Genomic DNA, 13,145 nt, shown 5'->3' on the forward strand with positions numbered 1-13,145 from the left:
CGTACTTTTAACTTTATTTCCAAAAGGTTGACAAATACGGATACGAGCGAAAGGTTGGATGCTGCCACCTGGGACGGAGTACCCATGCCAAGACACCGAGATGGATGATATTGAATTGGAACGAATGATTGGTCAAAGCTCAATCTACACGTCCACGTACGAACCTGGAAGACACAAGAGAACCACCAAAGACACTGGATCCATCCTCAGGCTTCTGAACCCACAAATTTCCTTACAACTTCTCTGTTCTTTCCGTCGTAAATTTGATGACATTACTGCGACTTTTATTCTTGCGCTGGCTGAACTCATCCAACTCAAGCTCTCCCGGAATACCGGGGAACATGACCTATAGGGTATCAAGCTGAGAACACAAATTTCTTGGGTGAGCTCGGCCCCACACCGCTACCAGAGTATTGCGACGTCATTGCATTGCGATTTTTTTTTTTTTTTTTGGCGCTGGCAGCACACTCTGTATTGTGCATACAATAGTCTCCTCTCTCTAACCACGACCAAAGGCGGAGGAGGGCGGTGCGAAACTACCATGTTATACCGTGGAGGTTCTGCCCGGGGACTTCTCCGAGATGTCCGCTTATCACCCTCCTGCTCCCTCTGCATCCCCGTTCGCAGGCCGACTCCCACTCTCGACAGCTCCGCGAAGACAAGCCACTTTTTCCGTACAACGACCCCGACGCGTGCTGCTTCACAATGGCCCGATGCCAACGATAAGCAAGCTCAGAAACAGCAACCCCAACCTCCGTTACCCGTATCGCAATTGCTAGCCCGCGAGGCCCTTCTCAACAAGCTCTCCCTCCTTACCCCGGCGCAAATCACCACCCTCCTCTCGACCCCTGCCGATGCCCTCCCATCGTCTCCAACATCGCGCTCCTCCGGCCGCCGGAGAATTCCCCGGCGGCTGGTGACGGTCATCGTCGTCTTGGTCGCCACAGTTACCGGCTACAATACAGGAGTCAACCTGGTGAACGAATCGGTGCTCCGGTCTTTCGTGCCCGGTCCCGTCGAGTGGGGAGACAGCGACGACGATTTAGACGAAGCCGGAAACGACGGCCAAGGAGGCCGTAAGACGGAGGGCCTCTCCGTAGGCGACAGGTACCTGGCCCCCAACGTGCGTGCCATCACGGCCTGGGACCTGTCCAACTGGTACCCCATAACCGGCACGATCCTCCCCACCAGCTTCGACGAACTATACCCTCCCCCCATCACCGTCTTCGACCACACCTACAACAGCGCCGATCCGGACGCCGGCCTCGTCCCCTCCAACTGGGCCGCCCACGCGGTCCCCGTCGCGGCGGTGACGCGCGAGGAGGCGGCGAGGACAGGCGAACCGCTCATCTTCCCGCCGCCCGACAACCCCTACCAGCGCCACCACTACGTGGCCCGCACGTTGGGGACGAAGAACGCGCTCGGCTCGGTGTACCAGGTCTATCGCGACGCGCGCACGGATCAGCTGTCCCTCCTCGTCCGTTTCGGCGGCGCCCTTTCCGGCCTGCTGCCCGATGTCGTCCACTCGGGCGCCGTGGCCACGGTGATGGAAGAGGCCATGGCGCGCGTCGCTGGTCGCCGTCTCCTCGTCCCGGGCCCGCACGGCGAGGGGAAGTCGTGTGCGGTCCCGTCCACGGCCTACCTCGAGATCGACCACCTGGACGTCCTGTACCCGAAGGACATGGTCGTCGTGCGCATGGCGCCTGCTTCGGCTGAGTGGGTTGCCACGCGAGAGGCACGATTGCGGGGGGGGAAGAAGTGGGTGGCCCCGGATAGCGGTGGGAACCCTGGCCCTCGGTTCGCGCCCGATGCTCTTGATGAGTTTCTGTATCCCACTGCTTTCCGGAAGGACGATGGGAAGCAGGCGTCGGGGGCTACGACAGCGACGACGACACCCGAGGATGATAAAGATGTTGCTGCTACCTCTCGCAAGGTATGGATCACGGCCAAGATGGTCAAGGCTGATACGGGAGACGTGGTATGTGAAGCTACGGGACTGTATGTTGTGCCCAAGGGGACGGAGCCGAAGCAGATGAATCCTTACTGGTGAGCCAATATATCGTACTGCGGGGCTGTAAAGGGTTTGGGGCTGGGATTCATTCATATGCATGGAAAGAACATGGAAAAACATGGAAAGAACATGAAAATAAGTAAGGTATAAGGTACAGGAGGTAACCTGATGATGCCATTGTACAAGGTACCATTCCGTAGCTAGGTACGGTACCTTTGCCTCGCGGCATATTTGTTAGTTAGGTACGCTTCTCTGTGCCAGTCACTCTTCTCATGGCCCGTGTCTCTCGTTATCCGTATTTCGTACCTCCTCCACTTCACCTAGTCTTCGTGACCTCCAGAAAAGCAATTTCTCGTACTACATCCGTGGGGCCAGAGGCGAAGACAAAAGCAATCCCTGGTCTCCGAAGTAATCCATTACTGACCCAAATGTGGAAATAGAAGGTTGGCTGGATCTTTTCGCCCATCCTGGCCTTGGGCGTCTCGAATCCGCAGCTGAGGTAATTAATTACAACGTACATAAGGTACCTTAAACCCAGCTCAGGTAACGGAGTATCAGGTACCACTACGTGTCGAGGCAGGAGGCTGCCTTTAATTATAGGTAAGGTTGATGGGTGAATGGCGGCCTTCCGAGACCCGTCTTGATTGGTTACCCATTTTTTCCCCGTTTCTTGCTACCTTAGGTGTAGGCACTAGGTAGGTAGTGGATATACAAGAGGCTTGGCATTGAAATTGTTAGGCAAGTACTTTATTCCACAGTATTGTCCACGGCACCTAAAGGGAGCCTTGCCGAGTCATTATTTATCAATCTTATCAGCGTGCACTGTGTCGTTGCGGCGGAGTTGGCCGTGGCCGGGGTACATTTTACCCCCCTCATTCTTCATTCTTCCTTCTTTCCTTGGCGCCAAGTGGTGTCCTTTCAATAGTGGCTGGGCAAGGCATGGGGTAGGTACTCATTATTGGTTCGGTCGGTGAGGCTGCGCGTCCAAACCCGTCCAGCAACTCAGAACTCGCCGCCGACTTCCACACTTTAACTCTCATCGAACGTATCCGTAGGCTCATCAACCGTCACGGCGGTTGCGCCCTACAGTCTCCGTACGTCTCTCTACCCACTAGCTTCGATATATAATACATACCCATTCTCCATCATCATACCGGGTCTATCGGTTTCGAGACCTGCCCGTCAGGTCCGTTCTATTGAGACCGTCCCGGCCTGGGATTCGGCGAAAACAGCGCAGCTCTCCAGCCCGTCCCGCCCCGACTCGTGTCATCAGCCTCGTTTTCCATGTTGTGGGCGGCCTCCTGACAACGGGTAGCCTACTATGGCTCCTCTCGGGGCCTCATCTGACGGCCACCTCGCCCTGCTGTCCGATGATGGAGAGGTCGAGGCGCTTACGTGGATCTCAGAACCCAAAGTCACATACAAACCCGAATCCGAATCGGAACCCAGCCTCGCCAGTCATGAATTGACAAAACGGTTACCGACCCTCGAGCGTCGGTCGAAGACCGCCACTCCTCTTTCGCAACGAGATACCATCATCAAGCCACGCGGTCTCCACAAAGGAGGAATTGCAGGAATAGTTATTGGCTGCGTTATCCTTGGATGCTTCGCTCTCGTCTGCCTCTACCCTTTGATCATCCGCCGCATCAAATATATCCGCCAAAAACGCCAGTCTTCCACCACAACCCCCGACGCCGAAACCCGAATCGAGACCACAGCCGTTTCCAGCACTGTCGATACTTGGGACAAAACAGAAGCAACAGCTGGCCATGGATCGCCGGCTCGTCCTTGTTCGAGGGAACTTCCCTCGCATGGGAACGACCCTGTGCCATTCCCACCCAGCAGAGAAGCCACCGTAAACTCCCGCCATACTAACCACGCAGCAGCCCAGAGCACCACGTCGAATGAAGCTGCGGCCCCTGGACATGTCCTGGAACGCAGTTCCAGCCTGGCAAGCGGGCGGCTTTCGGGTGCCTCGACCGGACAGGCGCCGAAATGGAACACAGAGGGACCACCGCCGCTCTCCCCGGGCGGCATCGAACTGGTGCCCACTCGCGCCGACGGTCTGCAGTACAGCGAGGCCATGGGCGGCCAAAGTGCGAGCTACTACAGTCCCACCGAACGGTTCGATCTCGGTATCACCTCGACGCCCATGACAGAAGAACCGGATCAGACCCCGGCAACGGCGAAACGGTCTAGTTCACGCGCGAGTTCGTTGAAGAACAATCTCATGTCCCTTGTGCGGCGGATGAGCAGCTCCAGAGATGCCGCCCTGACGCCGACGCTGTCATCGCCCACCACCGCCGAAGGGGTCGCCGCTGGTGGCGCGCCTGCTCCTCCAACGGCCTCCAGGTCTCTGGGATCTCCCGCCTTTGCTGCACCAGATGCCGGCGTCTTTGGCGGCCACATCACGGAGTCGCCCGAGATGCAGATGGTGCCGTCTTTTCTGGATTTCGGCGGCCCTTCAGGCCACGTGACCTCCGCCGTCCCGAGGACGACGGGTCCCCCTACCTCGACGGCAGAAGCCGCGCCCGATGTCCATGCCACGTACGACGATAGCCAGTACACTCTGGCAAAGCACGGAGGCTGGTGGCCTCCCGTACTCCCCCCGAGCAACCCGCCTCCGGGAACGATGAATCCCATGTCCCTGCATGCGTCCAACGAGTCTGAGCAGTTCTACGGCCTCTATTATCAGGCGTATTCGGAGGCCTCCTCACAGGCCTCCCCACAAGCCTCCCCACAGGCCTCCCCCCCCTCGTTCCCCTCACCTCCGTCACGACCTCCTGAACTCGCTTCCCCCAGCCATTCGCTAGATATTCCTCCATACTACAGCCCCCCTCCGCCGATACCCGAGGAGGAAGCCTCCCCGCCCACCATCGTCCAACAGGAACCAGGCTCGCAAGGCCCTGTCCCCGTTGCCACCTTCCCAAGCCCGGCGAACGGGAACTGGGGGCATTGGAACATGGTACAGGCTTCCGTTCACCATGGCTACTCTGGCTATTCTCAACCCACGCCCCAAACACACCGTCGCACCCCGTCATCGGACGGTCACTGGACCGAAGCCTCGAACCACTCCACACCAATGCCTAACCAGGGATCTGCGCCATCGGGCCTCGCGACGCCCAACACACAGTTGACAGAGGTCAGCCCGTCTCCAAACCTTTCGCCATATTATACAGATCCTCGCAACAGCCCCTCTCCGTACGGCTCACCGGGGGCCCCCGGGGCCCACGTTTGCGACCAATGTGGCAGGGCGTTCGACCAAGTCCATAAACTGAAGTAGGCTTTTCCACCCCGAACCCCTCGTCGTCTCTTTTGGATCATCTCTCTCTCTCTCTCTCTCTCTCTCTCTCTCTTGCTAACCCGGGCATGCAGTCACCATCGACGCTACCATGATCGACCACATAAGTGCAAGTATCAAGGCTGCGACAAGCAGTTTGGCACCAAGACTCACTTGGAGCGACACGTCAACGACAAGCACAACAAGCTGCGCAAGTTCCACTGCCTGGAGCCTACTTGCCCGTACTCCAAGTTGGGAGGCAAGGCGTTTCCCCGCAAGGACAACTGGAGGCGACACATGATCAACCAGCATGGGATGAGCCCTACGGCTGATCCCGAGCCCGATCTTGCCGATGAGGCTATGTGGGGGGTTAGATGAGGACACACACATACATAGTCCCCTGTAAGGATCTATATAGACCTCACGGCAGAGAGGGGTACGGTTGCTGGCGGGAACCCTGCTCTCGTCCCCAGATTCTTCCCAGGATGACGATCGTTGTTCGAGAAGAGGTGGGACAGCAAGTAGTAGCAGCTTGGGTGGCTGGGTATGTTTCGTTGCGTATAAAAATCCGGGTATCGGGCTAGGACATGAACGGGACGGTTTATATTTTGTTTTCTGCCGGGGAGGTGGTAATCCGGGTCTGCCGATGTGTGAAGCGAGGAATAGCTCACCGAGGGCAAACCCAGGCAACCAGTTCTGGGCGTTTGGGAAGCGTTGTGAATAGCGGCGACACACACCACATACAATGTATAACTTATAACTTATATACGCAGACTCTCAAGGCCAGTACAGTCTTGGACGTGCAGCACATGGAAGACATGGAGAAGCAAAAACAGACATGACCTTGTTTCACGTGCACAAGTCATCAAATGTTAGTCGAGAACGAAAAAAGAAAAAAAAAAGACCAGAGGGGGGGGAAGGTCGCGTGTAGCTTTTTTTCAGCTCAAATCTTTCATCAATTTCCGCACAAGCTTCTTCTGCTGCTCGACGGATAGCTGCTCCTTATCCGCCGCCTGGATGGCGCGCCCCACAGCAATGACCGTCTTCACGCTCTCGCTATTGACCCAGATCCGACCATTCCTGCCCACCGCGGTCTCGAAGGCGGCACCGAGGGCGCCCAGCTCGTCGAGGACCACGACGCCGCCGTCCGAAGCGGGCCGGGCCATGAGGAGGCGGCGGGACATGCCGAGGGAGATGTGGAAGAGCATACCGTTGACGAGGGGACCCAGGCCGTCGGCCTTGCCGGTGGTCGGGTTGACGCATTCCAGTTCGGCGTCCATGTGTTTCCGGGCCGAGACGACGCGGGCGTAGACGAGCGAGCCGGGGGGGAGCTGCGGCCGGTTCTTCTTCGAGGCGAGCTCGAAGGCCATGTGGGGGAGGAGGGTCGGGGCGGAGTAGTCGGCTAGATGGACTTGGAAGGCGTCCATGGTGGAGCGGTGTACTGTGCCTATTACTAGGTCGCCTGGTGAGGGGACGTACTATAGGGGAGGGAGAGGTTTTGGTTAGTTCCGAGGGCGGCAAACTAGGTGTTTGTTTGGAGAGGGAGGATAGAGCAGGGCATTGAAAGGGCACGGCAAGGCGGGAGGGAAGGTCATACCCGTCCACCAGCATTCTCAACCCAGATTGTGTTCTTCTTCGGATCTGTGATAATCTGGCCGGCAATGACAGGAACGATTTTATTTGGAGGGACGTGTCGGAGGCCGGGGCCTAGACGAAGTGGGAGCTTTTTGTGTGAAGGGATGAGCGAGGGGTCGATTTCGTCCCCAGGCATCACGAATGTTGCCGTTGTTGATGAAGCCATGATGGGCGGCGGCTGTTGTGACAATTATGAGGATTTGTTCGAAATTCTGTACCACGTTCGTTACGTTCTCGTTGGATGGCGATCAGACATATCGCGGAGGATAGGATAGTCGCGATGGATGATTCAGATAAAAAGCTGGTTTAGAGCGGATGACAGCCTCGTGGTTGTCAGCCTTGCAGAAGTCGATGGATCAACACGGCGACTGACTGCGGAAGGAACCTGAAAAGGTTGTGGTGTGGTGGGGGAGGGACGGGATCTTTTGTGCTGCTAATTAGATCACTTCAGGTACCTGAACATCTGAGATACGTACCTAGCCACCCTTTGTCTGATGTGGTACAAGTACTTGTACCTTCTCTATATGTAGTGTACAACCTTTTAACCCCGGGCATCTGTCCTGTCCCTACGTTACCTTATCGGTCCCTCTTCACCGATAACAGTTTTTTCCCTTTTTTTCTTCTAAAAATTTCCCATGTCCGAAAAAAACCCCACCACCATCCACCAGCTCGACTTCTGCTACATTACCACTCTTACCGCTTTCCAACCCATCCTCCCTCTCCGACCTATCAAGCCCAGTCATATTTACCTTTCCACTGGGAAAACGGTCTTCGATTTTTCACCAGTCATTTTCCCATCTTAGTCTCCAGTTGCCCTGCTTCTCCCGATGGCTGAGACAGGTTCACGCCCTGCGCCGGGCGACCGCACCGTGATCGGCTTGGTCTTTGGCAATTCTAACAGCTCTATTGCTTATACTCTGGATGAGAAGGCCGAGGTCATTGCCAACGAAGACGGAGGTGAGAGAGAACCCGTTTTGCGTCGCTGGAGGCCTTGCCATTTTTACTGCTCCTAGTTGAACCCATGTTCTGATTTCTGACCTCGGTGCTCTCTACTCTACCAGATCGCCAGATTCCTACCGTGCTCTCCTACGTTGACGGCGACGAGTACTATGGTCAACAAGCCAAGGCCTTCCTCGTCCGGAACCCGAAAAACACCATTGCTTACTTTAAGGAGTTTGTTGGTCAAGAGTATGCACAACATCGTTCCCATGAAAATGACCTGACGGCCCTTCCGTCCCGACTCATCACCGATTCCTCCGAGTCCCTGTTCCTAGGCTAATGGTCAATTTGTCTCTTTCCAGCTTCAAGTCCATCGACCCCACTCATAACCACGCCTCGGCCCACCCTCATGATGTGGACGGCGTCGTCTCATTCACCGTCAACGACAAGGAGGAGGCCGTCGAGCCGTCGACCCTGTCCGTCTCCGAAGTCACCACGCGCTACCTCCGTCGCCTGATCACCGCCGCCTCCGAGTACCTCGGCAAGACGGTCACCTCGGCCGTTATCACCGTGCCCACCGACTTCACAGACAAGCAAAAGGCCGCGCTAATAAAGGCCGCCAACGACGCCGATCTCGAGGTCCTCCAGCTCATCGCCGAGCCCGTGGCCGCCATCCTGGCTTACGACGCCCGGCCCGAGGCCACCGTCGAGGACAAGATCGTGGTCGTCGCTGACCTCGGCGACACTCGCTCCGATGTGGCCGTCGTCGCCTCGCGCGGCGGCATGTACACCATCCTCGCCACCTCGCACGACTACGAGTTCGCCGGCTGCCACCTCGACCAGGTCCTCATCGACCACTTCGCCAAGGAGTTCATCAAGAAGCACAACACCACCGACCCGCGCGAGAACGCCAGGAGTCTCGCCAAGCTCAAGCTCGAAGCCGAGTCGACCAAGAAGGCGCTCTCCCTCGGCACCAACGCCAGCTTCAGCATCGAGAGCCTGATCGAGGGCATCGACTTCACCTCCACCATCAACCGGTTACGCTACGAGATGTCGGCCCGCAAGGTCTTCGAGGGCATCAACCGCCTCATCGAGGCCGTCGTCAAGAAGGCCGACCTCGACGTCCTCGACATCGACGAGGTCATCCTCTCCGGCGGCACCTCCCACACCCCGCGCATCGCCAACAACCTCGCCGCCCTCTTCCCGGAGTCCACCACCATCGTCGCCCCCGCCACCTGCGCCACCGCCATCAACCCCTCCGAGCTGCTCGCCCGCGGCGCCGCCCTGCAGGCCTCCCTGATCCAGGAGTACGACGCCGAGGACATCGACCAGTCCACCCACCCGGCCGTCTCGACCGTCAAGCACATCGCCAACGCCCTCGGCGTCGTCACCCTCGCCGCCGACGACGCGTCGTCCGAGTCCTTTACCCCGATCGTCCCCGCCGAGACCGCCGTCCCCGCCCGCCGCGTCGCCCGCATCGCCGGCCCCAAGAACGGCGGCGATGTCCTGATCCGCGTCGTCGAGGGTGGCGCCCACATCAAGGTGACCAAGCCCGAGCCCAAGCAAAAGGCCGAGACGAACGGCGCAAAGGATGAGGACGACTCGGACGACTCGGACGACGACTCCTCGGACGAGGACGACGAGGAGGAGGAGAAGCGCGAGAAGGTCTGGAGGATCGGAAACACCGTCGCGGAGGCCGCCGTCCGCGATGTCAAGAAGGGCAGCCAGGTCGAGGTGACCCTGACCGTCAACGCCGACCTCAGCGTTATCGTTACGGCGAGGGAGATTGGCGGGAAGGGCGGCGTCCGGGGTGTGGTCAAGGCGCCGTGATTTTCTTTTGTCCCAAGACAAGGCATTGTAGGGACCCATTCGGCCCGGGCGCGATATGGGAATGGATTTAACTGATTTGTATCACGAAATGAGGGTAGGATGTGGATCACACGTTGTGATGAAGGCATATAGACCCGAACTCGGTTGTCCTGTGTACCGTGCAGTGAGGTTCTAATCTGCTTTGGTTCGGCTGTTATTAGGTCGACAACGGTAGGCGATAAAAGGAGGGAGGAAATCTATAGAATAGAACAGTTCTGCGGTTTATGAATTCCCATGAGTCTCCCGTGGCATTTTCGAGTGAAATGGTCAACATCCCCTCCGAATTTCCTTGTCCTGTCTAGTATATATAGTGATATTAGTGGCGCGGTGGCGGCGTCTTTGCAGATGGGAGCAGAGAACTTGAGTGTTCCAACGCCCGTGGAACCAAAAAAAAAAAGAAAAAAGAAAAGAAATTTGACGCAACTAACACCGTGCCTGCTTGTTTAACCGATGTCCATGGGTGTCAAAACACAAGAGACCAAGGTATGTATATATATTTGCAAATGTCGGTGGCGGAGGAAGCGACAAGTTCACTTCACCTCGCCCGGCAAACTCCACGCGATCATGTCGTCTCTCACATCAAGCTCCCGCAGCTCCCTCATCCGACGATACGCACCGTCGTGCGCGCCGACGGCGGCAGGCCCGTCGCTGCTGCCACTACCGAGGGTCGGGGCCAGGCTCGTCATGCTCTCGCTACGACTGCGGGCCGGGCTGAGGAGGTCATCGCGGCTGTCGGCGAGGGCATCCCCTCGGCGGCGGCGCGTGAGACTACTACTCCTGCTCCCCTTCCCGCTGGGGCTGGGGCTGGGGCTGGGGCTGCGGAAACTGTAAGGGGTGCCGGCTGTGCTGCTGCTGGGTCCGTATGGATGGTGGTATTGGTTTGCCAAAGAATAGGCGAAGAAATCGGGATCGCGTCCGGTGACAGTGCTGGCGCTCTTATCGCTCGTGTTGCTCCCGTGACGTCTGTGATGACGGCTTGGGGAAACCGCGCCAATGGTAGCAGAGGTAGGGGTGCCATGGCCGTGACCGTGACCGTGGCCGTGGAGGTAGGCGGACGCCTGAGCCAGTTGTCGTCCCACAAACTTGCGGTAGTCGCCGGGCCTGAGCGTGTCGCCGCCCATGCTGCCGAAGATGGAATCATCGTCGCCGCTCACATCGGCACTGGCGTCGAAGCCGAGAGCCCGTTTGCGGCGGAAAGCGCGCTGTTCGTTCGGACCGCTGCTGCCGGTACTACGGTCACTCGTTTGCGAGGGTTGTCTTTGGGGCAGCTGAGACGGGGGTGGGTCGAAAGAGGGTGGGTCGAAAGAGGAAGGCGAAGGCGTCGGCCAGCCGTCGCCGCCGGCGAAGATATTCTCAATACATTCATCGGCGGAAAGCTCGCCGGGGTGTCGAGACCAGGAGGCGGCGAGAGACTTGCGGTACATATCTTGAATCTCGGCCTGGTCGCGAGATTTGGCAAGAGTGGGGAGTTCTGGCCGGAAGGGGGATTAGTTAGTGGTCCGAATGGGTTGCTTTTGAGGGGGGAGGGGGCGGAGAGGAGAGGAGAGGAGAGGAGAGGAGAGGAGAGCTTACGGCCTGGGTCGACCTGTTCGACCTGTTCGCCGGCCATAATGCCAGCGATGCCGCCAAAGACAGGGGCGGTCTTCAGGGGAGGGGCGACAAAGTTCCTGTCGCCGTCAACGTGGACCATGAGGATGCCGATCTTGAGGGTGCTGTTGATCTTGCTCTCCTGCATCAGGTAGCGGCGCACGATGCCGTCTTCCACGTCGGCGTCCAGGCCGTCGAAAGTGACGGGGGTGCCGCTCGAAGAAGCCGGTCTCGAAGACACGGAGGCAGAGGGAGAGGCGGAGGTGGTGTTGTTCGTGGCCATTGCGGCCACGGTGGAAGCACCGGCGGCGCTTTGCTTCCGGAAATGACCCCGGCTGGAGCTGTTGCTCTCCCGGCTGAGGCGAGGAGCGACCTCGCGGGGACGCGCCTCGCTCTCGTCGATATACTCGCTCAGGTTGAGCTTGACGACGCCGAGTGAGATTTTCTCATCGCGGCCCCCCCCGCCGACACCACCGGTGGGGAACTCTTGGAGCACCTCGAACTCGATGGGACACTCGGTCAAATTGTTGTTCTTGTCGACGCTGATACGGATGTGGCCGACAATGGCGGAGTAATTATACTCAACCTTGTGGTTGACGATGGAGCATTTCGGAGTGCGGCCACGGTGGTCCGCATGGATGGAGTGGGAAAGATGCCATTTTATGTGGGAACATCCAGATACCAGAGGCACATTGTTGAGATCGTAAATCTAGGCAGAGATCAGCCTCTCCTCCTCCTGGAGGGTGAACATGTTTGTTGAGTTGTGTGTTCGTAGTGGATTCTCTTTGACATACCTTGAGATGTAGCTCGAATTTTGGCTGCGGCAGAAAGGATTCGGAAGTCAGCCAAAGGGGTGGTCACATGAAGAAGGGCAGTGAGGGAGAGAGAAGAAGAGAAGAAGAGAAGAGAAGAAGAGAAGAAGAGAAGAAGAGAAGAGAGAAAAAGAAAAGAAAAAAAGAAGAAAAAAAAGAAGAAAAAAAAGAAGAAAAAAAAGAAGAAAAAAAAGAAGGGATAAAATCACCTTACGCCCCTTACTGACTGTAGACAGGAGGTTGAAGTTAGTAATGGTTTTGAGAGATGTCATGACATCAGCCAACGCATTGTTGAACGATGTGGGTGTGAGTGGTGTAGAATGGTGACGGTGACGGTGACGGTATGTGGTTGGCGTTGAGGGTGAGAGAGAAAGAGGTCAAGCTTGAGAGGGAAGGGTGATAAGGTGTGAGGGTGGGTATGCGACTGTCCGAGTATGTACACTTATGCGATGGGAAATTGGCACGTGGCCAAAGTGAGGGTATTTCCAGGCCAAGTCAGTAACGTAGGAAGGGAGGGAGAGGAGAGAAAAGAATGTCAAGCCAGAATAAAGGGATGTATCGAAGGAGAAGGGAAGAAAGAAAAGGAACAGAAGGGAGAGAGCAACTGTCAACATGCTTACTCAATGAGGTCATGTCTCGAAACTCCGAAAACCCGAAGCGTGCATGGCTGGAGACTGGAGAGGAATGGGGAAGGGCGGACGATAACGGGCAGAGATACGGCCGCACCTCTCCCCTGGTTGGTGTCGCAACCTGCGGCGTTGGAGGCTGGACGGTTGAAGGCGTGGGAGAATGTCTGGACTAGATGCAGACAAGTAAACCCCTGACCCTCCCTCCTTCGCCTGGAGATATGCGAGGCAGGGAAAGATCTGGACTCCCGGGGTGATTCGTTTTAGTTGGAGTCGGAATCGGCGGGATGGAGGAAGCCGAGACGAGAGAATGGGTCAAAGCACCACCGCTAGATGAACGATGGCTTTTGCCCTTTGCTTTTTTTGTCCTGGATGTCTTTTTTTTT

At 57.2% G+C, this 13,145-nt stretch overlaps 6 protein-coding genes across 6 annotated transcripts; 3 read left to right on the forward strand and 3 right to left on the reverse strand.

Annotated features, from left to right (window-relative positions):
* Window positions 1–466: 466 nt before the first annotated feature.
* On the forward strand, window positions 467–2,306 carry SODALDRAFT_329622 (hypothetical protein). Its single transcript, XM_028610996.1, has one exon. The coding sequence runs from the start codon at window positions 542–544 to the stop codon at window positions 2,048–2,050; it is 1,509 nt and encodes a 502-aa protein (XP_028462555.1). The 5' UTR covers window positions 467–541; the 3' UTR covers window positions 2,051–2,306.
* A 930-nt stretch (window positions 2,307–3,236) lies between these two features.
* Window positions 3,237–5,774, forward strand: SODALDRAFT_84421 (hypothetical protein). The gene is made up of 2 exons (XM_028615739.1): window positions 3,237–5,290; window positions 5,387–5,774. Exons 1-2 carry the CDS (start codon window positions 3,333–3,335, stop codon window positions 5,667–5,669), a joined length of 2,241 nt encoding a protein of 746 aa, XP_028462556.1. The 5' UTR covers window positions 3,237–3,332; the 3' UTR covers window positions 5,670–5,774.
* Window positions 5,713–6,111, reverse strand: SODALDRAFT_364264 (hypothetical protein; the record flags this gene model as incomplete). The annotated part of the gene is made up of 3 exons (XM_028614630.1): window positions 5,713–5,831; window positions 5,963–5,987; window positions 6,067–6,111. 3 exons carry the CDS (start codon window positions 6,109–6,111, stop codon window positions 5,713–5,715), a joined length of 189 nt encoding a protein of 62 aa, XP_028462557.1.
* On the reverse strand, window positions 5,998–7,255 carry SODALDRAFT_302260 (exosome complex exonuclease RRP40). Its single transcript, XM_028608921.1, has 2 exons — window positions 6,889–7,255; window positions 5,998–6,769 (listed from the first exon to the last, which is right to left on the reverse strand). Exons 1-2 carry the CDS (start codon window positions 7,090–7,092, stop codon window positions 6,230–6,232), a joined length of 744 nt encoding a protein of 247 aa, XP_028462558.1. The 5' UTR covers window positions 7,093–7,255; the 3' UTR covers window positions 5,998–6,229.
* A 308-nt stretch (window positions 7,256–7,563) lies between these two features.
* Window positions 7,564–10,010, forward strand: SODALDRAFT_329625 (hsp70-like protein). Its single transcript, XM_028610997.1, has 3 exons — window positions 7,564–7,883; window positions 7,988–8,114; window positions 8,228–10,010. The coding sequence occupies exons 1-3, from the start codon at window positions 7,754–7,756 to the stop codon at window positions 9,693–9,695; spliced, it is 1,725 nt and encodes a 574-aa protein (XP_028462559.1). The 5' UTR covers window positions 7,564–7,753; the 3' UTR covers window positions 9,696–10,010.
* Window positions 10,011–10,264: 254 nt separating this feature from the next.
* Window positions 10,265–12,405, reverse strand: SODALDRAFT_285906 (hypothetical protein; the record flags this gene model as incomplete). Its single annotated transcript, XM_028608507.1, has 4 exons — window positions 10,265–11,205; window positions 11,307–12,030; window positions 12,116–12,139; window positions 12,343–12,405. 4 exons carry the CDS (start codon window positions 12,403–12,405, stop codon window positions 10,265–10,267), a joined length of 1,752 nt encoding a protein of 583 aa, XP_028462560.1.
* Between the last annotated feature and the right edge of the window lie 740 nt (window positions 12,406–13,145).

The sequence above is a fragment of the Sodiomyces alkalinus genome, assembly GCF_003711515.1.
Source record: "Sodiomyces alkalinus F11 unplaced genomic scaffold SODALscaffold_16, whole genome shotgun sequence".
Classification (NCBI taxonomy): domain Eukaryota; kingdom Fungi; phylum Ascomycota; class Sordariomycetes; order Glomerellales; family Plectosphaerellaceae; genus Sodiomyces; species Sodiomyces alkalinus.